Source organism: Zophobas morio, unplaced genomic scaffold (genome assembly GCF_036711695.1).
Source record: "Zophobas morio isolate AGI-343-1 ecotype UQ-CSIRO unplaced genomic scaffold, CSIRO_AGI_Zmor_V1 ptg000008l, whole genome shotgun sequence".
Taxonomy (NCBI): domain Eukaryota; kingdom Metazoa; phylum Arthropoda; class Insecta; order Coleoptera; family Tenebrionidae; genus Zophobas; species Zophobas morio.
Genome location: NW_026972113.1, coordinates 15,620,954 through 15,647,389, shown reverse-complemented (window position 1 = coordinate 15,647,389; position 26,436 = coordinate 15,620,954). Strand labels below are relative to the sequence as shown.

Here is a 26,436-nt window from a genome sequence, read left to right as displayed (position 1 = left end):
GTAGATTTTGACGTAATTTAACCAGCTGAGCTGAAACCCCCTGCACAATCATTACAGGTAAGTAATAAAGTTTCTTGGTTCAGATTATCTCCCCTTGCCCTCTTGTCCCTGTCACAAACGCACAATCCATCTTCCCGTCCACAACGCCCATCGCACACACGCGCAACGTATGCCGTAGGCCCATCAACAGGTAAAATGGTAAAATAAACTTTGTCGACCATCGACCATGGTACAGAATCACGGTCAACGCGAGGGAGGGAGAGTGGAGGCCCCAACGCGGTCGGTTCGAAAGACGCGGTTCTTACTTCTCAACCGAGGCTAAACCGTGTGTGTTGATCGGTGTTCCGTGCGTGAAAATACGAATTTTCTCTCGCTTTAGAGTTTCCGAAAGGAAATGGACCTCGAATTGACATTTGTGAATTGTGTCTGCTGGTGGTGTCCCAAGTGGATTTTTATCGGGGATATACGCGTCTTGTGAAAAATTTGGTAAGGGTGTTTTATAGTTTATTAAGTGTGGGTGAAGTTTGCGGCAGACAGACACAGATACAAAAAATTTTTTGGTATTAGTGATGATTATATGGAGAGAAAAAGCCGTTATGAAAGATCAAAGTTTTCGGGTGATTAATTTGTGAATTTGTAACTGTCAAGTTGTGTGGGTTGGTTTTATTTATTGTTCGGCGAAAACTGCAATAACAATAGAGTCACCGCTGTTGGCATTGGCAATATTTAAGTTTTATCTATGTGTAGTTACGAGGTGTGTTGTGATAAGAAATTGTCTGGAAATTAACAATTTTCGTGTTTAGTATGTGTGACGAAAACCGGGAAGTTGGCGGAAACTCGAGGTCGAAATTGGGATATTTGTAATTGTTTGGATTTTTTGGTGAAAATCGTTATATTTGTTTTAGAAGTGTTTGTGGAACGAATTCTAAATTTAAATGTCCAAAACATGTTGTGTATAGTGCCAGTTCTGAAACAATGAACATTAACAAAATGACTACTACTACCTCTAATTTTTTTTAATCAAGTTTAGAGCACAGTTTATTAACACATACTTTATCAATCATGTTATTACTATTTTAAATTGGTCGGATAAGATTATCGTTTTGTAATATTCAGGATATCAATCAAGATTATCAACTTTGTCAAATTCTGAATATCTTCACATGTCCATCACAAAAACACAGTGATTGTTTCTGTCGCAACAGTCATTATTTCAGTTAGCCAGAATGTAACGTCGGAAAATTAATTAAGTGAAGCACTCAAGATCCGAGATACCTGCTATCATTTCCACCTGAGTTGTTTCATTCCTCGACATACATACCATAGGGGAGAACCCTACAACGTTATTTCAGGTAGGTCATGTGTGAAGAAAGTTTGTACCTGCTACAGGTACTTGACCACTCTGAAAAAAGTAGAAGTTTTTTAGTCAAGCATAAAGTAGGAAGTGCGTACCGTTTGTAAACAATACCTGTCTACTTCCTACCGGAATTAATTCTGTGTTACTTAAAATAACGACGAGCGTTTCATTTTAATTCGGTACAATTTGGATTCATTACTGTGTTGAAGATAGTATTTAAAATTGTCATTTAGAATCTGAATTGTAGTTATTTTACAAATAGCGTATGGGTTTTTAAACAAAAAAACTTGAAACTTTACTTACTTATAAATCGAGCATGTAAGTAAACATGACTGTTTTTGTGAGGATATTCAAGCTTTCAAATACTGAATGAAGAGAAATTAACACCTAATTAACAATTTCACTTTCATTCCGATTTCTATAAGCAAAAAGATCATTATGGCGATTTTGCTAAGCTAACTTATAACAAAACTACAAAAATACAAGGAAATTATTTCTTACAAGATACGGTATACTTTTATCTAACGCATAATAACATTGTAACTATTTCTGCAACAAAACGATCAAATCAACCCACTCAAAACACTAAATCATTATTTAACCACACAATGTCGAAATTTATGCGTAACCATCTCAAATTTCCCTCCCAAACAGTTCTGCCAACCAATAAAAAAATTCCAGTAACTGTCACCAACACGATTCTGTGATTTATTTTACGACATGGAGATTAGCATTGAATTTCGTAAGTCTCTATCTCCATTGTAAATTCATAGCAACATAGCAATTTTGAAATTTGAATTGGTAATCAGCTCTAGAGATGGGTCTTTTTTCTGTAAAACAGTGTCATATTGTGAAAATATTTGATCGCCTTCAAGGCAGTGGCGGCTGGTGGGTCAAAATTTCGGGTCGGCCAAATATTTTGAGTCTACACCTTGGTGTTATATATTTTCGTAATGTATGGCTGCTACTCATTAACCACTGACATTTTACGTGCCAGGATGTACAAAACATCTCAAATGTTTCGACCTGTTAAAATAATTTTTTATAGGAAATTGACTATGTCAGTTTGATTCCAAATACTATTAATCCTTAATTCTACTTGTTCTGCTTTATCATTAATTGAGAACCACCGAAAACATTATTTTTACTGAGTTCCGCGTCGACCGGCGGCTATACGGCTTGCCGACCCCGGACATCCACAATTAAATAATAATAATTAAATAATGACATGCAGTTAAAAAATATAAAAAAAGTAATAATAAAAGTACCAACTGTTAACTATCTTCATTTACATTTATTTATTTTTAATGTATATGACAAATTGTCAAATAAATTAATTGAATAATTGAAAAATTAAAATGATTTAAAACTTTAAATTCGTTTCTGAAATATCTGAAAACGCTTAGATGCTAAAAATACAGAAAAAGCGCATTTATGGTGTAGCTAAGTTATGTACGAAAAATAAAATTTTAGATAATTTAATGTAATTTTTTTCGTTTATTATTCATAGACAGAAAAATGTATTAAATCGACAATTATTATTTAAAAAAAAATAGTATGCACTGAAGAACATCGAAGCCGTTATTGTTTTGTAATTTGGTTAGCTATCTTAAATATTAAGCGTTTTAAAAACTAAATTCGCGTTGCTGGGTACGGCGAAGGAGGATTTCGCCGGACCTGGCACAACATACGTTCCGCCAGGTCTTTGTCTACTACAGTGTACTAGACAAAGAGAACGATGAAACCGTAAGCTGCTACGAAGTCGAAACATCGAGCATAATGCATTCCTGGGTACGGCTTGCCGAAATCTCGCCGGCAAAGCGTGTTTATCAGCATTTAAAATTAGCAACAAATGCTTTATTTTGTACCTACAACATAATAAAATATATTTTTAATATATATGATCTATCCTAACGTACATTCAAACTTTATTTATTTTTTTATTTTCTAATTTCAACGCTTACTAAGTATTTTAAAATGACTGGTACGGCGTGGCCGACCCTGCCGCCCCTGACCAGCCGCCCCTGCTTCAAGGTGACTCTTGTGTTGTTTACAAGCCGCAAATGAAAAAAAAAAAAATATTTACATGCACGTTCGATCAAAGTTGTGGAATGTGGACACGCCTTTAGATGTTAATGTATGAGGAGTGCGTACGGATTTTTATAAAGTGGCAGATAGTGTGAGAAGAATGGGAATGAATTTGCGGTGGAAAAATGATGTGTTTATGAATGGGACTTAATGGGTGATGAAATGGAAAGGGGGGATGAATGGGTGGCATAGTAATTGCTTGAATGGTTTACTTACAAATAATTACTACAGTGTAGTAATGTTATCTAGAAAGAGATATTTATTTTAATTTTGGCAAGGTGTTGTAAAAGTGTACCTGGAATGTTTTCCCGAAAATTGACGCCTCATGACCCCTAGAATACGAAAACATAGGTCTCTCGTTTCCGACGTTTAGGTCAATTTTTGTATGGATATTAGGAATATCGTTCCAAATATTTAAAATTCAAGAGATAGGTACTCAAGTATATAAAACTAATGAAAATCTGAAAGTTCTAAAGGTTATAGAAATTCTAGTGATTTTAGATTCTAGAAAATTAGAAATTCTTAAGATTCAAAAGTTTTCAGTGGTCTGAAAGATTCAAAAAGTATAAAAGCTTTCACGGTTTACATTTACAAGAAATTGCGAATGTAAAGACACTTAAGATTCTAAATAAATTCAAGTTCTAACGTCCTAAATATAAAAAAGGTCCAATAAAATCTTAAAAATTTTAAAGAACCTGCGGGTACTAGTGATCCTAGAAATTGCAGAAATTTTAAGCTTTATAAAACTCCTAGTAATTCCCAAAGTGTTCAAAATTTCCATAGATTGGAAAGACTCTAAAGAATCTAAAGACTAAATACTCAAAAGACTAAAGATTTTAAAAACTCTAAAAGATCTAAGGACTCTTAAGGGGTCAAAAGCTAAAATTCTGTTTCGAATACTTAAAATATTCTAAAGGTTCTAGACAAATTCCAAAAAGCCAAAGATTCTAAAACTAGTAAAAATCGCGTGAACTCTCAAAATCCCGAAGATTCTAAAAATTAAAAAAAAATCTGAAATCTTCTTATTATTATCTTGTAAGTCTTGGAGACTGTAACGATTATTTTAGCAACTACTAACCCTGCCCACCCACCCTGTCTTTTCTTAGAAGGTTTGCCAAAGACAATGTTATCTTATCAGGTACTCGCCCCGCCCACCCGCCCGCTCTTTTCTTGTAAGATATCTTATTTGCCAAAATCAATCTTATCTTGACAGATACTAGCCCCGCCCACCCTCCCTCTCTATTCTTAGAAAGTATGTCATTTGCCAAAATCAGTTGTATCTTAACTAGTACTTGCTAACATAAGACTGATTGTAGCAAATAGAGGGCTGGGGGGCGCGGCTAGTACTTGTTACAGTCAGACTGATTTTAGTAAATGACATACTCTTTAAAAAATAAAATAAAGGGTGGCGCTAGTATTAGCTAAGATAAGACTGACTGTGGCAGATGATATACCTTCTAAGAAAATAGAGGGCGGGTGGGCGGGCCTGCTACTTGATAAGATAAGACTGATTTTGGTAAATGTTAAACTTGCTAATATAGAATTGAAGAAAGAGTAGTCACTGGAATGATGAAGGGGTGGGTGGGCGGGGTTACTCTTTGCTCGTAAAACTAGAAAAAATGTAAACTTGGCTTACTTTTACAAAAAATGAACAAAATATATATAATGGATTTTCTTTGATTGGTATTATTTTTTGTTTATAATTAAATAATGAAAATCTGGAAGCTCTAAAGATTATAGAAATTCTAGTGATTCTAGATTCTAGAGATTTCAAAGATTCCACAGTTTCAAAAAGTATGGAAGCTTTCACGGATTACATACACTAGAAATTGCGAATGTAAAGACGCTTAAGATTCTAAATAAAGTCCTAACGTTCTAAATTTAAAAAAGATCCTATAAAATCTTAAACATTTTTAAAGAGCCTGCAGAAATTTTAAGCTTTATAAAACTCCTAGTAATTCCCAAAGTATTTAAAATTTCCATTGATTGGAAAAAGAGTCTAAAGACTAAAGATTTTAAAGGCTCTAAATTGTCCAAGGACTCTAAGGGGTCAAAAGCTAAAATTCTATTTCTAATAGTTTAAAGAGTCTAAAGGTTCTAGAGAAATTTCAAAAAGCCAAAGATTATAAAACTTGTAAAAATAAAAATCTTGATTTTACAAATTCCAAAGACTTTAAACAAAACAAAAATCTTAAAGACCTAAAAATCGTAAAGACCGGAAAAATGCCTTCTTTAATTTTTATAAATGCTAAAAGCACTGAAGGCCTTAAACACCCTAATCTTATAAGTCTTGGAGACTGTAAAGATTTCAGAGATTTTAAAAATTCCAAAGATTTAGACTCCTGAGATATATAAATTTTATGAAATCTGAAAAAATGTAGAGAGTGTAGGAAAAATTTGATAGACCTAGAAATCTTGAAAATATTCGAAAAAGTTGAATTTCAAAATTCTGGTATAACTGGACCCTGGTAATTATAGAAATTTAATAAAATGTGGAAATTCTGGTCACTTCGGAAAATCTGAAAAATTGGGCTAATCTGGAAAATCTGAACATTCTGCAAAATTAAAAGAAAATAAAAAAGTATTATATTTCAAAATTTTAAAAGTTTACAAAATCTTAAGATTGCAGATATTCTAAAAATTCCAAAGTTTCCCAAATGTTCGAAATATTTAAAACGTTTCAAACCTCTCAAAAATTGTAAAGACTCGACAAATTCTAAAAATCTTAAAATTTTCATACAGTAGAATTTGCGAATTTTAAAGACACCAAAGATGCTAAATAAACTAAAGTTTTAGGTTCTAAATAGAAGAAACATCCAACAAAATCTTAAAAATTTTAAAGATCTTGGAAGTATTAATGTTCGTAGAAATTATAAAAATTATAAACTTTATAAAATGTCTAGTAATTCTGAAGTATCCAGATTTCCAAAGATTGTTAAGATTCTCAGGACTCTGAAAATTCTAAAGATTCTAAATACTCGTAAGGACTCTAAACGGTTTTAAAATTATGTTCCAAATGTTTCAAAGATTCTATAATTTGTATAAAACGCATGAACTTTTAACATCAGAAACATTTTAAAATTTCCAAAGACTCTAAACAAACCAAAAATCCTAAAAATTAGAAAAATGTAAAAATCTGTTTAAAGAGTCTAAAGGTTCTAGAGAAATTTCAAAAAGTCAAAGATTGTAAAACTTGTAAAAATCGCGTGAACTCTTAAAATGCCAAAGATTTTAAAAATTCCAAAGACATTAAAGAAAACAAAAATCTTAAAGACCTAAAAATCGTAAAGACCGGAAAAATGCCTTCTTTAATTTTTATAAATGCTAAAAGCACTGCAGGCCTTGAACATCCTAATCTTATAAATCTTGGAGACTGTAAAGATTTCAGAGATTCCAATAATTCCAAAGATTTAGACTCTTGAGATATATAAATTTTAGAAAATCGGAAAAAATTTAGAAAGTGTGGGAAAAATGTGATAGACCTAGAAATCTTGAAAATAGTTGAATTTCAAAATTCTGGTATAACTGGACCCTGATAATTTTAGAAATTTAATAAAATATGGAAATTCTGGTTACTTTATGTACTTCGGAAAATCTAAAAAATTGGGCTAATCTGGAAAATCTGAACATTCTGGAAATTTTGAACATTTTGCAAATTACGAAAATTCCCAAAAATTAAAAGAAAATAAAAAAGTATTACGTATATCTCAAAATTTTAAAAGTTTATTAAATCTTAATATTGCAGATATTCTAAAAATTCCAAAGTTCCCAAATGTTCGAAATATTTAAAACGTTTCAAACCTTTCAAAAATTCTAAAAACTCTCTAAAAATCTTAAAATTTTCATACAGTAGAATTTGCGAATTGTAAAGACACCAAAGATGCTCAATAAACTAAAGTTTTAGGTTCTAAATAGAAGAAACATCCAACAAAATCTTAAAAATTTTAAAGATCTTGGAAGTATTAATGTTCGTAGAAATTATAAAAATTGTAAACTTTTTAAAATGTCTAGTAATTTTGAAGTATCCAAATTTCCAAAGATTGTTAAGACTCTCAGGACTCTGAAAACTCTGAAGATTCTAAATACTAGCAAGGACTCAAAAGGTTTTTAAAATTATGTTTGAAATATTTTAAAGATTCTATAATTTGTATAAAATGGATGAACTTTTAACATCAGAAAAATTTTAAAGATTCCAAAGACTCTAAACGAAACAAAAATCCTAAAAATCGTAAAAATCTGAAGAATGCTTCGTTTAATTTTTATAAATCGTATCAGCATTAGGGGTGTTGAACACCCTAATTATAATCTCATACATCTCAGGAATTCTAAAGATTCCATAGATTCCAAAAATTTCAAAGATTTAAAGACTCTTGGGGTCTATTAATTTCAGAATATCTGGAAATATCTAGAGAATGTGAAAAATTTGGAAGACCTAGAAATCTTGAAAACTGAGGAAAATGTGGAATTCTGGCATATCCGAAAACTGATATTTTTATAAATTTAGAAAATCTGGAACTTCTGGAAATTTCAAAAATTTACTCAATTCTAGAATTTCTAAACATTTTACTGAATTTGTGAAAATATTCCAAATATTATGAAAGTTCAAAGTCTCTAAATTTCATATATAGAAAAACTGATTATAAAGATGAAAAAAAAAAAATCGCAGACATCTCGAAAATTACGTAAAATGGCTCTTAATTTTTCGCAGTAGTTTTAGTAGTGATAGGGAATTTAATAAAAAGGTTAGCAACATTAGGACATTTAAAAACTTGTTATAACTTTTTATTGTTCTCACGGTCGCGAATTTCCGATTAAAAACGTTTCATATTTCTGGGTTTTGTTTGTGAAGAAGTTTGAAAGAATCTCGGGATACCTTGTGTTTTTTTTAAGTATGTAGTTTCAAATAATTTCGTAATTTCGGAATTTATAAAAAAAGTAATCAAATTTCAATTTCACTTTAGAAAAATGTGTCTTCTGTTTGGATATTGATAGATGGCGGACTTTAGTTTTCCCTTCACAGTTAAAATAATTCAAAATTCTTCAATAGTTTATTCATTCTTAAACCGAAACTACTCTAGTAGTTCTGAGCATATCTCAACGTGGTAAAAATTTTACAGTTTAAAATACAGAAAACAAATTGACTTAGCTATTTCAAAAACAACTCAAATGTTCCGGATCTGAAAGTAGCAGCTAAAAATTGGCCGAACTGTTTTATTTCATTTTTTACCAGTTTTATCGCTCACCAATTTCCAAATATTTGTTTGACACTGTTTAAACTCGGCAACCTTCAAACTTGACCCAATTTTTTCGAACCCTCATCTCGTTCACACCCAATTTTCGTCATAGGGGCCCCTTCCACGACCCCATTTGGCAATCCATCCATGTTATAAATACTTCATAATTTATTTACTCGATCAAATATAGCGCACGCTTTCAATACTTCCAAAAATAAAACGTGAGTGCAACGTGGATGACGTGCAGGTGCAAACAGACCCTTTCGAACACCTGTTTCTTACCTGTTGGGCGAATGGTTTCACTTCTTTCCACAACCACGGTACAGTTTTTGGCATACTTTGCGCCGTCTGGCCCCGATTTTCGTCTAACGGTAGCTGTTATCAAGTAGTTAGAAGGAGAACAAACGTTAAAACGAAAGAAAAATTTAGTAAGTCATTCGTTTAATCGTTACATCACGCTTTTGCTTATTCTTAATTTTTTTTCGGCTTTCATACGCTTTTTTCCTCGTTCACAGACTTTCCAAATTCTACCACTTGCGTAAATCGACTGACGTAACCTCTAGATGCACATAAAATGATTTTTAAAATTAGACTGTAAATATTTACTCATTCCTCGGCAGATCTTTGCATCTGCGACAAATATTACGAAGGGCGAAACTGTAACTTCTCGTTCCGACAAAAACCATTGTTTGGTACCCCACCCAACATCGCACGTCATAATAGGTATATTATTCGAGTCTCCACCCACAGTTGGTACAAACAAGCGTTGAAAATTGCTGGTGAAAGTCGGAAAAAAACAGATCGACCGGCAAAAGTGAAATTCGTCTGAATTCATGGATTTTGGTGACCAGAGGTTAAGAAGTTGTTTACCTTAGGCGATACTGGGTGGAGCTGAAACCGGCTCAAATTATAAATTATCATAAACTGTGACTTTTTGATGTTTAGTATACAGTTATGACTGTAGAGTGCTGTTTTGTATGTATGCGAGGATGAAAAATTGATATTACCCGATAGATTTATCTTTACGATTATTGAAATACATAAATGTTGATGTGGGGGCCTACCGTCTGTTACATGTTTGCCTAACGTGCTTTATGGTTAAGTTGTTAAATTATAGGTGGCAGAATTGACTCAGTCTTCACTTGCTAAAATCAAACACTATTTGCAACAACGCGGAAGAATTTTAGAATGCTTTCAAGGAGCTCGTCTTCAATTGATACATTCTACACAGTTAACGATCTTTTTTCCACGTTGTCACATTCTAGTCGTAATTAATTCACAATCAGTCGTCACTATTTAATTATTTATTTACTGCTATTGCAAAATGTTATTTTTCTTTGAATACTGATAATGTTGCCATTCTAATCCATTTTATTATAAAGTCTGATGAGGTTCGAAAGGCGACAAATTTAAATTTATATCTTTCAGTAAAGTTGAAGCAAAAGAGATGCAAATAAATTGCGCAAATACTACTTAAAGTGGACATAAATATTTTAATTTGTGTACACCGTTAATGTTGTCGATACAAAGAAAATTCCACAACTGATGATATTCATTTTATGTACAGAATAAGTATAATAAGAATAATGATAGTTTAAAAACGTGTTACATTTTTTTAGGCAACGTTTCCTTAAGTTGGTGTTTACAGATATTTATAAATTTCAGGAAATTTAGAAGTTTAGAAGTCTCTATTTATGTTTATATGACTGCTGCAATCAAACGTTGCAGTACTAGGAAAAGTTCTAAAATATTTAGGCACATTATTCAGTGATGCTTTCAAATTATTTCAAAAAATAGACAATACTTACGAACTACTTAAAAAACAAGACACAAGGCGTCCCCAAGATGCTTTCAAACTACTTCAAAAATAAAACAAATGGTTCCGTGATTCTTTCAAATTACATATTTCAAAAACGAGACCAGGAATTTCCAAGATTCTGTCAAACTGCTTCAAATTCTTTCAATTTTAAAAGAAATCGGATCACCAAGAACAGCCAAAATTCTTTCAATTTTTTTTTTAATAAAAAAGCAGGGGCTTCAAAAATTTTTCAAATTCTTTAAAAAAAAAACAGAAACCCTGAATATTTTTCAAATCTATTAGAAAAAAGCACCAGACGGTCCAAAATTACCCAAAATTCTGTCACCTTTTTAACAAAAACAGAAAAGTAGGAGCTCCCAAGATTCTTTCAATTTCTTTCAAAAAAGTTACCCAGAGTCTAAATTTCTTCCAAACCAGGAATCCTCAAGATTATCAATAAAAGCACCAGAAACCCCAAAATTTTGCATATTTATAAAAAAAAATACACCTGCGACTCACAAAATTTGTCCACAACACTTGTAAAAACACATCTTTTTTAATTAAAACTACTTCAAAAACAAAACAAAAGTAGTCCCCGAGATTCCTTCAAACTGTTTCAAAAACCAAACGCAAGGAATCTCGGAGATTCTTTGAAACTATTTTTAAAATAAACAACCAAGGTTTCCCCAGATTCTTTCAAACTACTTCAAAAGCCAGGCACAAGAGGTCTCGGAGATTCTTTCAAACTGCTTTAAAAACCATACACAAGGTTTCCGAAATTCGTCCACAATACTATTAAAAACACATCTTTTTTAATTAAAACTACTTCAAAAACAAAACAAAAGTAGTCCCCGAGATTCCTTCAAACTGTTTCAAAAACCAAACGCAAGGGATCTCGGAGATTCTTTCAAACTATTTTTAAAATAAACAACAAAGGTTTCCCCAGATTCTTTCAAACTACTTCAAAAGCCAGGCACAAGAGGTCTCGGAGATTCTTTCAAACTGCTTTAAAAACCATACACAAGGTTTCCGAAATTCGTCCACAATACTATTAAAAACACATCTTTTTTAATTAAAACTACTTCAAAAACAAAACCAGAGATTTCCAAGATTCCTTCAAAGTAGTTCAAAAACAAAACACGAGTGGTTCCTGAGATTTTCGCAAATTACTTCAAAAACGAGATCAGGGATTCCCAAGATTCTCTCAAACTACTTCAAATTCTTTCAGTTAAAAAAAAAAATTCGGTTCACCAAGAGCTTCCAAATTTTTTCAGTATTTTTCAAAGTAGAAAAGCAAGGGCTCCAACGATTTTTTCAAAAACAAAATACCAGAAACTCCGAATATTTTTTCAAATCTATTAGAAAAAAGCACCACAAAACAAAAATTTCTTCAATATTCCTTCAAAAAATTCAAACACTAGGAACTTCCTAATTTTTTAAACTATTTCAAGAACAAAACATTAGGATTCACCTATTTATTATATTTAATTAAAAATAAAAACACCAAAATTACCTTAAATTCTATCCCCTTTTTATCAAAAACGGAAAACTAGGAACTTCCAAGGTTCTTTCAAATGAGTTACTCAGAGTCTCCAAAATTCCTTCGAATTCTTAAAAAAAAATATGTATATTTGTTTACAAAAAATATCTGAGACTCACAAAATTTGTTCATAATACTTTCAAAGACACATCTTTTTTAATTAAAATTACTTCAAAAACCGGGTACAAGAGGTCCCCAAGATTCTTTCAACTACATACTTCAAAAACAAAACATAAAGGATTTCGGAAATTATTCTTTAAAACTGGTTCAAAAACCAGACATAAGGGATTCCCAAGACTCTTTCAAATAAACTACGTCAAAATCAAAACTAAGGTGTTCCCGAGATTCTTTCAAACTACTTCAAAAACAAAACACATGGATTTCCAGAGATTCTTTCAAACTACTTCTAGAATAAAACACATGGATTTCCCGAGATTCTTTTAAACTGCTTCAAAAACCAAACACAAAGAGTCCCCTAGATTTTTTAAAACTATTTCAACAACAAGACCAGAGATTTCCAAGATTCTCTCAAATTCACTTCAAATTCTTTCAGTTAAAAAAAAATCGTATCATCAAGAGCTTCCAAATTCTTTCAATTTTTTTCAAAATAGAAGAGTCACCCAGAATCTCCAAAATTCTTCCAAATTCTTTCAAAAAAAAAACCTCAAGATTATGTCACATTTGTTAAAAAAAGCACCAAAACACAGGGTTTCTCGAAATTCATTCAAACTACTTAAAAAACCAGACCAGATGTCCTTTTGATTCTTTCAAACTACTTCAAAAACAAAACACAGGATTTCTCGAGATTTCTTCAAATTACTTCAAAAACGAGATACAAGATGTAGCTGAGATTTTTTTAAACTACTGTAAAAACAAAACATAGACGATCTCTGAAATTCTTTAAAACTGGTTTAAAAACCAGACATAGGGGATTCCCGAAATTCTTTCAAACAAACTACTTCAAAATCAAAACTAAGGTGTCTCCGAGATTCTTTTAAACTACTTCAAAAACCTGGCACAAGCGTTCCCGGAGATTCTTTCAAACTACTTTAAAAACAAGACACGAGAAGTCCTCGAAATTCTTTCAAACTACTTCAAAAACAAAACACATGGATTTCCCGTGATTCTTTCAAACTGCTTCAAAAAACAAAAAACAGAGTCCCCTAGATTTTTTAAAACTACTTCAAAAACAAGACCAGAGATTTCAAAGATTCTCTCAAACTCACTTCAAAAACAAAATACGACGAGGAATCCCCGTGATTTTTTCAAATTATTTCAAAACGAGACCAGGGATTCCCAAGATTCTCTCAAACTACTTCAAATTCTTTCAGTTAAAAAAAATCGTATTATTAAGAGCTTCCAAATTATTTCAATTTTTTTCAAAATAGAAGAGTCACCTAGAATCTCCAAAATTGTTTCAAATTCTTTCAAAAAAAAAACCTCAAGATTATGTCACATTTGTTAAAAAAAGCACCCAAACACAGGTTCTATCGAAATTCATTCAAACTACTTAAAAAACTGGACCAGATATCCCTGTGATTCTTTAAACTACTTAAAAAACAAAACACGAGTTCCCGATATTTTTATCAAACTACTTCAAAAACAAAGTAAGGAATCGGCGAAATTCTTTCAAACTACTTCAAAAACAAAACACAGGATTTCTCTAGATTTTTTCAAATTACTTCAAAAACCAGATACAAGATGTAGCTGACATTTTTTTAAACTACTGTAAAAACAAAACATAGACGATCTCCGAAATTCTTTAAAACTGGTTTAAAAACCAGACACAAGCGTTCCCAGAGATTCTTTCAAACTACTTTAAAAACAAGACACAAGAAGTCTACGAAATTCTTTCAAACTACTCCAAAAACAAAACACGAGAGGTCCTCGAGATTCTTTCAGACTACTTCAAAAACAAAACACAAAGAGTCCCCTAGATTCTTTAAAACTACTTCAAAAACAAAACCAGAGATTTCCAAGATTCTCTCAAACTCACTTCAAAAACAAAATACGATGAGGAGTCCCCGTGATTTTTTCAAATTATTTCAAAACGAGACCAGGGATTCCCAAGATTCTCTCAAACTACTTCAAATTCTTTCAGTTAAAAAAAATTCGTATCATCAAGAGCTTCCAAATTTTTTCAATTTTTTTCAAAATAGAAGAGTCACCTAGAATCTCCAAAATTCTTCCAAATTCTTTCAAAAAAAAAAACCTCAAGATTATGTCACATTTGTTAAAAAAAAGCACCAAAACACACGGTTTCTCGAAATTCATTCAAACTACTTACAAAACCAGACCAGATGTCCCTGTGATTCTTTAAACTACTTAAAAAACAAAACACGAGTTCCCGATATTTTTTCAAACTACTTCAAAAACAAAACAAGAAATCGCCGAAATTCTTTCAAACTACTTCAAAAACAAAACACAGTATTTCTCGAGATTGTTTCAAACTACTTCAAAAACCAGATACAAGAGGTAGCTGAAATTTTTTTAAACTACTGTAAAAACAAAACATAGACGATCCCCGAAATTCTTTAAAACTGGTTTAAAAATCAGACATAAGGGCTTCCCGAAATTCTTTCAAATAAACTACTTCAAAATCAAAACTAAGGTGTCTCCGAGATTCTTTCAAACTACTTCAAAAACCAGACACAAGGGATCCCAGAGATTCTTTCAAACTACTTTAAAAATAAAACACAAATGGTTCCCCAGATTCTTTCAAACTACTTCAAAAACAAGACACAAGGAGTCTCCAAAATTCTTTCAAACTACTTCAAAAACAAAACACGAAAGGTCCTCGAGATTCTTTCAAACTACTTCAAAAACAAAACACATGGACTTCTCGAGATTCTTTCAAACTGTTTCAGAAATCTAACACAAGGAGTCCCCGAGATTCTTTAAAACTACTTCAAAAACAAGACCAAAGATCTCCAAGATACTTTCAAACTCACTTTAAAAACAAAGTACGAGGGGTCCTCGTGATTTTTTCAAATTATTTCAAAAACGAAACCAGGGATTCCCAAGGTTCTCTCAAACTACTTCAAATTCTTTCAATTTTTTTTTAAATAGAAGAGTCGCCCAAAATCTCCAAAATTCTTCCAAATTCTTTCAAAAATAAATAAACAACAGGAACCGTCAAGATTATGTCACATTTGTTAAAAAAAGCACCAAAATACAGGGTTCCTCGAAATTCATTCAAACTATTTAAAAAACAAGACACAAGATGTCCCTGTGATTCTTTAAACTACGTCAAAAACAAAACACAGGATTTCTCAAAATTCTTTCAAGCTACTTCTAAAACCAGATACAAGATGTACCTGAGATTTTTTAAACTACCGTAAAAACAAAACACAAAGAGTCCCCGAGATTCTTTCAAATTACTTCGAAAACAAAACACAAGAGGTCCCTGAGACTTTTTTGAAACTACTTCAAAAACAAAACACAAAGGATTCCCGAGATTCTTTCGAACTACTGCAAAAACAATACACAAAATAATCCCGCACATTCTTTTAAATTACTTCAAGAACTGTTAAATGAAGTAAAATTTCTGTCTTCTAGGCGCTGGTTTAAATTTTTCAGGCGCTGGTTCAACAGGTTCCGCTTTACCCCTGGACACATTTGACAATTTCTTAGCCCAAACAAACCAAATTTTTTTATAAATATACTTAATTTTTAATTGTCCAATATAATTTAATTCTGCGCACAAAATTTTAATCCATTCTAGAAAGAGTTTCCGAGATAGGTAACGAAAAATTTTGAGGAAACTATAAAACTAGAATTTGTACTAGAAATCTTGTTAAAGCTCTGCAGTAAATATAGGCCATTTTTTTATATGAATAAAAAACAACTAGTGAAAAAACTTGCGACGTTTTACCGAACTATTCTAAACCATTTTAGTTGCTACAAAGTTTGAAGAGGGTCGAACGGCGGTAAATTTAAATTTATCCCACTAAACTTAATGTAAATATAATCAAACTACAAGCACCGTACTCAACAATAACATAAACTGTTGAACTTGTCGAAGAGTTTAACTAATTTTGGATTTGTTTGATTATCTTCGATGTGGGGATTAATTCAATGAGAGGACGTGTTTGCGTTTAATTAGGTGAAAATTCGGTGTCTGTCTGTCGATGGATATGTTATGGTCTGATGCTTTTAAACCATTATAATATACGGCTGTTTAAAGGCGCAACAGTTTACTTTTACAGAAAGAGTCCCTATTTTTAAAAACATTACTCATTGTTTACCCGTTATCTTTTTTGTTCGAAATTCGAAATCTACGGGATTCAAATTTTTATTACCTTCTCAAACTAGTCGCCCAAACCACTCTACCACATGGCTCTTTTAAAACTAGCAATTTATCATTTTCTAGGACACCATGTAGATCGCCCATCCCCTATAATAAAGAAACAGCGCCATGGCGACGCCGGTTGTTTCGTTGCATCCCTTACCGATATCGATAGCAACCCCCTCGAGGGACTCTATGACATTTACCAGCACAAAAGGTTTGCTAAATGGGCCAGGACAGAATAATTGTTTCCTCAACAGTGCTGTACAGGTAAGGATTTTTGGTGTGTTTGTGTAGAGCGGTAACGAGTCCGGTGAGAATTTTTAAAAGGAACACCCATAAATCGTAGATTTAAATCGGGTCAATTATAAAATTTAGATGTTGGAATGTTGATGACTTTTCGCGGCGAGCAAAACTTTTATGTAATACTAAATGGACGCTAAGAAGGAGAAAAAATGTATCTGTTGCATTTTATACCTTTGTCGAACTAGTTCGTCCCTGTACACCGAATCTCATTTACATTTACAAATTGAAGATTTGCACAAAAATGTCGCGATTCAGGTTATCTCGCTGTCACGTTTCTAAAATTAGTAACTGTTTTCTTCGCACATTTCGTTTTCGAAGATGTTCTGTCGAGAAGTTCCACCAATAATTAAACAGAGTGTTGTCTATAAGTCACGCAACCTTGCCGCCAGTAAGACCAGTTGGATTTTTGTTTTTAGTTTCGATAATTATTACCGGAATGCGGATAAACACCACTTTGGCTTCTAGTTCAAGGAGGGCTAAGAAGATGAAGCTTGATGTAGCGATTACATCAAATTACACGCCATTAGAGAGCTGTAGGGTCTGTAATGACGCGTCGTAATCTTTAAAAGGCTTGACAAACTTGTGTTTTTTTTTTAAACTTAGGTGTGTTTTTGTTATAAAAAAAGACGTCGTTGTCACAGAAATAAGTGGTTTAATTAGTGGAAAACGAGGCATTAATTAGTGTAATAGAACTGTTTTTATCTTTTGCGTTATCTTTGCCTATGAAATGAATTCATTAAAAAATGCGGAGTTTAGTGCGATGACAACGCTCGAATAGCTGAAATTATTTTGGAAATAAAAAGTTTTATGATTGGTTCTGTAGTTACTGAACTATCCACATTTTAGTTTTCGTTGTCGAACAATTCCAGTATGTAGCTGAAATTATTCTAAACTACCATTTTAAAATGAAATCATCTGGCAATCGTGTATTTCCTTTTATGAAAAACGATGTAATTATAAGCTAATAGTTGGTATAACGACGACAAAAGTGGCTGTCATTTTAAAACCCGGCTTTATATTACAAAAAAGAAAGATCCAGCTTATACGGAATGTTGCACAAAAACAGTGACGAATACGAGCGCCAAAACCACACAAGGGAAATATAAAATCATTGTTAACTCTGTAAGTCTTTACTGACATAATTAGATACCAAAAAAAACTGGAAGAGCAACCGGACAAAGAAAAGAAAGTGCCGAAGTTTCAAAATTAGACTAGATCCATATAAAGGTCGATTTATAAACTTGCCGTTCGCCGTTGACATTATGGTAATTTTTTTAATTAATACATTTACTAGTTTTCTTTGTATAACACGATTATTAAGAACATATTTCACATGGTAATTTCTCGTAGAAAAATAAGGAATTTAGAATTAAGCTCCACCTCTCGGCAAAATCGATATTTCCTTATGGAAATTTACCATTTTTAACATATTTTAAGTTTCATGTTGTAAAAAGAAGACTGCTTTTATTCAAACACAAAGGCAAAGTATAAGCCCGCCCACCCACCCTGTCTCAATTGTGATGATCTTGTTTTATTCCCCGTGAACCAAAGGGACAAAGCTTAACTGCAAAATACTTATTTCTTTAGAAGAAACTAAAAATATCTTTTTGAAATAAGGATTTTGCAGTTAAGCTCCGTCCCTGTAGCTCACGACGAATAAAAAAATCATCAGAATTGAGATGGGGTGGGTGGGCGGGGCTTATATTTGGTCTTTTTTCTTAATATACGTAGTCGTCTTTTCAGCATAAGAAACTTAAAACATGTTTAAAATGGTAAATTCTTGTAGACAAGCATGGATCTTGCAATTAAGCCCCGCCCCTCGATTTGACAAATAATGAAAAAGTCATCACAACTGCGAATTGAGATCGGGGCGGGAAAGGGTTGGACCTAATCTTTGGCTTTATTTTTTTCTTATTATACGTAGTATTCTTTAAACAACACGATACTCAAAAACATGTTTTTAATTTTTCGTAGTGAAATAAGCATTGTGCAGTTAAGCTCCGCCTTCTTGGCTCACAACGAATAAAAAGAAATCATCACAATTTTCCACATTTTGCGTTTTTTTCTTAATATGTGCAGACTTATTTCGACAACGAGAAACTTAAAACATGTCTAAAATGGTAAATTCTTGTAGTCAAACATGTAATTAAGCCCCGCCGCTCGATCTGACAACGAATGAAAAATTCATCACAATTGGGAATGGAGATCGGGGCTTTATTTCTTTCTTAATAAGTATACATAGTAGGTATTCTTTAAACAACACGACTCTCAAAAACATGTTTTTAATTTTCCGTAAAGAAATAAGGATTTTGCAGTTAAGCTCCGTCCCCTTGGCTCACGACGAATAGAAAAAAATCATCAGAATTGAGATAGGGCGGGTGGGCGGGGCTTATATTTTACCTTTTCGTTCTTAATATGCATAGCCATCTTTTCACAAGAAGAACATCGTTAAAATGGTTTCATATACAAAGTTTCCATTTTAAACATATTTTAAGTTTCATGTTGTGCAAATAAGTATATACATATTCAAACAAAAAGCCAAAATGTAAGCCCGCCCACCCGCCATATCTCAATTGTGATGATTTTTTTATTCGTCGTGTACCAAGGGGGCAGAACTTAACTGCAAAATACTTATTTCTTTACAAGAAATAAAAAACATGTTTTTGGGTATCGTGTTGTTCAAACAACACTATGTAGGCAAAATATAAACACCGCCCACCCACCCATCTCCACTGTGATGATTTTTTTTATTCTTAGAAACTTTGAACACACTTAAAATGGTAAATTTTTGAAAGTAAATATAGATTTTGCAATTAAGCGCCACCCCTAGGTCTGCCAACGAATGAAAACTTCATTGCTATTTAGATCAGGGTAGGTTTGGTTTTAATTGTTTCTTAAGGCTAAATGGACCTTTATTCCAGTCTAATAACAGCCTGAGGCCTACACAAGACTATCACTTCAACCATCAGTACCAACTGTGTTTGTTCTCTGCCAAATTCAGCTAAAATTTTCCCACAGTCCACAGTCATGTAGTAAAATTGCACTTTTCATATTGTTGGTATTTATAAGCAATACCTGCAAGTCACTTTCACCACGTACGATGGAATTAAGAAATGAAGTTAATTTTTAAAACTTTGTTTACGAGTTTGATGTATATTAGATATAAAAAAAATAAAACTTTTAATATGTGAAATAGCCGTGGAAAAATGATGGTGTTTATAAATGGGACCTAATGGGTGATGAAATGGAATAGTAATTGCTTGAATGGTTTACTTACAAATAATTACTACTAATAATGTGTTATCTAGAAAGAGATATTTATTTTAATTTTGGCAAGGTGTTGTAAAACTACCTGGAATGTTTTCCCGAAAATTGAGGCCTCATGACCCCTAGAATACGAAAACATAGGTCTCTCGTTTCCGACGTTTAGGTCAATTTTTGTATGGATATTAGGAATATCGTTCCAAATATTTAAAAATTGGAAAAATTGGATAGATGATAAAAATCCTAAAGATATAAAAATATTTAAAATTCAAGAGATAGGTACTCAAGTATCTAAAACTAATGAAAATCTGAAGGTTCTGAAGGTTATAGAAATTCTAGTGATTTTAGATTCTAGAGATTCCCTAAAGATTCAGAAGTTTTCAGTGCTCTGAAAGATTCAAAAAGCATAAAAGCTTTCACGGATTACATTCACTAGAAATTGCGAATGTAAAGACACTTAAGTTTCTAAATAAATTCAAGTCCTAACGTCCTAAATATAAAAAAGATCCAATAAAATCTTAAAAATTTTAAAGAACCTGCGGGTACTAGTGATCCTACAACTTGCAGAAATTTTAAGCTTTATAAAATTCCTAGTAATTCCCAAAGTGTTCAAAATTTCCATAGATTGGAAAGACTCTAAAGAGTCTAAAGACTAAATACTCCAAAGACTAAAGATTTTAAAAACCCTAAAGCATCTAAGGACTCTAAGGGGTCAAGAGCTAAAATTCTGTTTCGAATACTTAAAAGATTCTAAAGGTTCTAGACAAATTCCAAAAAGCCAAAAATTCTAAAACTAGTCAAAATCGCGTGAACTCTCAAAATGCCAAAGACTTTAAAAATTCCAAAAAAAAATCTGAAAGACCTAAAAATCGTAAAGATTCGAAAAATGCTTTCTTTAATTTCTATAAATCCTAAAAGCACTGAATGCCTTGAACAGATTTATTATTATCTTGTAAGTCTTGGAGAGTGTAACGATTATTTTAGCAGCTACTAGCTCCACCCACCCACCCTCTCTATTCTTAGAAAGTATGTCATTTGCCAAAATCAGTTATATCTTAACTAGTACTTGCTAAGATAAAACTGATTGTAGTAAATAGAGGGCAGGGGGGCGCGGGTAGTACTTGTTACCGTCAGACTGATTTTAGTAAATGACATACTCTTTAAAAAATGAAATAATGGGTGGCGCTAGTATTCGCTAAGATAAGAGTGACTGTGGCAAATAATATATCTTCTAAGAAAATAGAGGGCGGGTGGGCGGGCCTGCTACTTGATAAGATAAGACTGATTTTGGTAAATGCTAAACTTGCTAATATAGAGTTGAAGAAAGAGTAGTCACTGAAATGATGAAGGGGTGGGTGGGCGGGGTTACTCTTTGCTCGTAAAACTAGAAAAAACGTAAACTTAGCTTACTTTTACAAAAAATGAACAAAATTATATTATAATGGATTTTCTTTGATTGGTAATATTTTTTGTTTATAATTAAATAATGAAAATCTGGAAGCTCTAAAGATTGTAGAAATTCTAGTGATTCTAGAAAAGTTTCCAGTGGTCTGAAAGATTCAAAAAGTATGAAAGCTTTCACGGATTACGTACACTAGAAATTGCGAATGTAAAGACGCTTAAGATTCTAAATAAACTAAAGTCCTAACGTTCTAAATATAAAAAAGATCCTATAAAATCTTAAAAATTTTTAAAGAGCCTGCAGAAATTTTACGCTTTATAAAACTCCTAGTAATTCCCAAAGTATTTCAAATTTCTATTGATTGGAAAGACTTTAAAGAGTCTAAAGACTAAAGATTCTAAAGGCTCTGCAGGGTCTAAAGACTCTAAGGGCTCAAAACGCTAAAATTCTGTTTCTAATAGTTTAAAGAGTCTAAAGGTTCTAGAGAAATTTCAAAAAGCCAAAGATACTAAAACTTGTAAAATGCCAAAGATTTTAAAAATTCCAAAGACTTTAAAGAAAACAAAAATCTTAGACCCGATTTATAGAAAGCGAAGTTAAAGTTAATTCGCGATTAACTTTTAACTCAGGTCCGTTGCTAGGAAACGTGCATGTTTCAACCAATCATTGGCTCATATTCCACATTTTAATTCTCTGTTAAACTAATCGAGGATTAAATATTTAACTCGCTGTTCTATAAACCGGCCCTTAAAGACCTAAAAATCGTAAAGATCGGAAAAATGCCTTCTTTAATGTTTATAAATGCTAAAAGCACTGAAGGCCTTGAACACCCTAATCATATAAGTCTTGGAGACTGTAAAGATTTCAGAGATTCCAAAAATTCCAAAGATTTAGACTCTTGAGATATATAAATTTTAGAAAATCGGAAAAAATTTAGAGAGTGTGGGAAAAATGTGATAGACCTAGAAATCTTGAAAATATTGGAAAAAGTTGAATTTGAAAATTATGGTATAAATGGACCCTGATAATTATAGAAATTTAATAAAATGTGAAAATTCTGGTCACTTCGGAAAATCTGAAAAATTGGGCTAATCTGGAAAATCTGAACATTCTGAAAAATTAAAAGAAAATAAAAAAGTATTATATCTCAAAATTTTTAAAGTTTACAAAATCTTCAGATTGCAGATATTCTAAAAATTCCAAAGTTCCCAAATGTTCGAAATATTTAAAACGTTCAAACCTTTCAAAAATTCTAAAAACTCGACACATTCTAAAAATCTTAAAATTTTCATACGGCAGAATTTGCGAATTGTAAAGACACCAAAGATCCTAAATAAACTAAAGTTTTAGGTTCTAAATAGAAGAAACATCCAACAAAATCTTAAAAATTTTAAATATCTTGGAAGTAGAAATTATAAAAATTGTAAACTTTATAAAATGTGTAGTAATTCTGAAGTATCCAAATTTCCAAAGATTTTTAAGACTCTCAGGACTCTGAAAACTCTAAAGATTCAAAATACTCGTAAGGATTCAAAAGGTTTTTAAAATTATGTTCTAGAGAGTATGAAAAATTTTGAAGACCTAAAAACCTTGAAAACTGAGGAAAATGTTGAACTCTGGCATATCCGAATACTGATATTTTTATAAATTTAGAAAATCTGGAACTTCTGGAAATTTCAAAAATTTACTCTATTGTAGAAATTCTAAACATTTTACTAAATTTGTGAAAATATTCCAAATACTGTGAAAGTTCAAAGTCTTTTCTAAATTTCATATATAGAAAAACTGAATATAAAGATGAAAAACAAAAGAATTCGCAAAGGTAAAGTTGAAGTACACGCTTTGTTATAATATCAATTGATTAAAACACAGAGTGTTCGTAAATATAACGCTCTATATTTTATTAGTGCATCTTGTTCTATTTTTTCGAATTTCGAAAATGAACTATAGTTAGAAAGCTTAGGAAAAACTCAATCAGAATATATAAAAATATTGAAGGTATTGTGTGAAATAGTTCTGATTTTTAGTTTTCCCGCGATTTTTACCTACGCAAATAGCCAAAACGGTTTGCCAAACCTTTTCCAACCAGCCCGTAGGCGGGAAAACGCGCAACTTCCATATGCGCTAAGAAATGGTAATTTTACCAGGAATAAGCCATGTAAAACTCGCGCATATGTATTAAGCAAATTATGCTTTAGATAGCGATCAGTCGTGTCATGATTAAGAAGTTCAGTGAACCGTATCACGACAATACAGTTTGTGGATTGTAGACAGGCGAACAAAATTACGGCAAAAACGAAAAAATGAGTGTGAGAACACTAATTACAAACTACATAAATCCAATAATTAAGAGTTAAATACCTCGAGTGGGTTAGCAGGCTATACTGTGAGAACTTTGATTCTTCTTGAATTTTCTCAAGCAAGACGAGACGTTCAAGAGCACCACTTGACTTTATCACTCTATCAAGTTTTCATTAAAGTACAGCACAATGGTGTAGGTGTTAATTCACTTGAAAAGTCAACCTAGCTTGACAGAACGGATATTACGAGTAGAATTTCCTCCAAAACGATTATGGAATCAATTAAGAAACGCACCGAAGCGTCTTTATTCTTCAATCGATGGCTTGAAAAACGTAGATTAGCTCTAGACAAGTCTTCCTGCGGTCGCAGGATGCGGCTTTTTGCCTATTGAGCTCGTGCGCCGTTTTTTCAACATTTCCTTTTGAAGACGTAAAATACGATTGCAGGAGTCAAGGTCAGGTCAATTAAACCGTCTACTGGTTGCTCCCGTGTTCAGGGGTATAAAATTGGTGGTTCCTGCTGTATAATTACCTGTAGGGAAAAAAACGGCGGCGACTACCCTTCTACCTTTGTTAACACTTCTATTCTCGTGGATAATAGTTATCGGAACAAGTAGAGTAATTTAGAAGGCTGTTCGCTTCTTTTTTATTTTTGTTCAGTTGGGATATGTTATTTGTGGCATGCAAGGAAAACTTGTTGGTGAAACGTCTAGTAGTACCATGAAAAATTCTAATATATGGTGGTACGAACTGATTACTACCAAGACTTGTGGTGACCTTTGGTGTGTTGGAAATGAAGAATGGTTCATTAGCTGCTTGTCTAGAGCTGAAGATGTTTTATGTTGATTATCTTCGTAGTACCGTGATTAGCATAATTCTCATAATTTTTTCAAATAAACTGTGAGTACCTCAAGAACGTAATATTTTGGCGAAGTTATTTTGTACTACGAAACTGACTCTGTTTTCGATGCATAATAAAGCAGCACCTTTGGATACCCCGTGCCCAAAAACCCACCAAACACGAGTATCCCCTGCGGATACTCTCAACCGGACATTCAACTCTCAGCCTCACAACTTTACTTAAAACCGAGATTTATTCGTAAAATTTTGGAATTAATTCTCTTAAAAGCGTACACAGAGACGGCTTTATGGTAATTGCTATCTATAAAGTCGTATTGAGAACATAATTTAATTGGGACCCATCTGGGAGTCCACATTATGGTAATTTCGTGACAGTGTTGCCAACGTTGTCGTTAATTATTGGGTAATACGTCCAGTGGAAGCGCAACTGGTAATTAGGGAAAATTAATTTTGATGATTTAATTTGCGGATAATTAGATTCGTGTGAGTTAATTATTTGAAAATGAGTCGAATTGGCACCGGTGTAGTTTTAGGGGGCAACGAAATTAATTGATGTTGCAATAGACCTGTGAAGATTTATAGAGACTGTGGGTTGGTTTTTAAGTTAGAGTGTTCGTTTAAAATTCGTATTTGGTGCCTTTTTATTGACGATTTTGTAATAACCCACGATGTTATAAAAGGTTTCCTCTGACTAAGAATTTGGTCTTTTGGAAGATTTATTTCACAAAAAAGATGTGACAGCTGTGTGACTTTTTCGCTAAAAAATTACTGATTTGAATTTTAGGATATACCGGGTGTCTGGAAAATGGCAGATTAACTCTTCAGTACGTTATGTACGGAGGCTTGGGGCGTCCCAAACAAATAATAAAAAAATTCTTTATGATGTAGGTCCGCCAAAATTGTTTTAAATAAAAGCTCAAAACACCAGATTCCTTTAAATTGATCGGAAAATAAAACACCAGGGGGCCTAAAATTAATTGCGAGCATTTTAAACGTAGGGTTTTGAATAGTTTGGCAATTTACGATATGTTAAATATTTTTAACTGCCTACTCGGTTTTTGGCTGATTTGAATTTAATGGTCTAAGGTTATTTAGACAGAATTTTCCTCGCCTCTGAACCATACTAGAAGTATAATTTTCAAAAAAAATCGAAAAAAGCTGTAAACAACCTTTAATTTTTTGTTCAAAGGAAGACGACAAATGTTGGATTATTAAAAATTATCTGCAGATTACGAATCTGGAACCATTTTTGCTAGGTTTAGTCATACATAAAAAAATTGGAAACTTGTTTCCAAAAATTTTCCAAGAACTGCAAGATTAACAAGAGCACCACCACATTAAGAATTACTCGTTAAGTACGAAACTGAGGTAATTTTCGCAGTGGCACTTGAAGTAACTGGAAAAGAAGGCTGAGAATTAATTTTAAAAAATTTTCCAAAAAGTCCAAAAACGGTTTCGGCTTGAACGGAAAAATACATTTTCATAGATAATTTCTTGAATCTGAACTCATTTTTACCACAGCGTTTCAGGTAACCTAGAAAACTAGGAAAATATTTTCCAAAAATTTTCCGAAATAATCCAGAAAAGTTTAAAACGATCTTTAATTTTTACTCAAAGGGAAACGGCTAATGTTTAGTTATCAACTATTCTTTGCAGATTACAAATCTGGAACCATTTTATCTCGATTCCCTCGAATACAAAAAAATTAGTAACAAATTTCTAAAAATTTTCCAAAAAGTGCCAAAATTGACAATCGGAGCACCGTTGCATTATGAATTTCTCGTTCAAGTACGAATCTGAGGGCATTTTCGCTATGGCTCTTCAAGTAACCGAAAAAAGACGGTTAAAAAATAATTTTCAAAAATTTTCCAAAAACTTTAAAAACGGCGCCGGCTTGAAAGTTAAAAGGCATTTACATTGGAAATTTTGTGAATATGAAGTCATTTTTACTATGCCATTTGAAGTAACCTAGAAAAATGGGAAAATATTTCCCAACAA

The 26,436-nt window shown here is 32.4% G+C and overlaps 1 protein-coding gene across 1 annotated transcript in view; it reads left to right on the top strand.

Moving 5' to 3' along the window:
* The first annotated feature begins 262 nt into the window (after positions 1–262).
* LOC135125470 (uncharacterized) overlaps positions 263–26,436 on the top strand; it is a 57,762-nt gene continuing 31,588 nt past the window's right edge. Inside the window, exons 1-2 of the mRNA XM_064051116.1 lie at positions 263–486; positions 16,390–16,575. Coding sequence (XP_063907186.1) covers positions 16,435–16,575 — 141 coding nt within the window. The 5' untranslated portion in view covers positions 263–486; positions 16,390–16,434. The remainder of the gene's footprint in view (positions 487–16,389; positions 16,576–26,436) is intronic.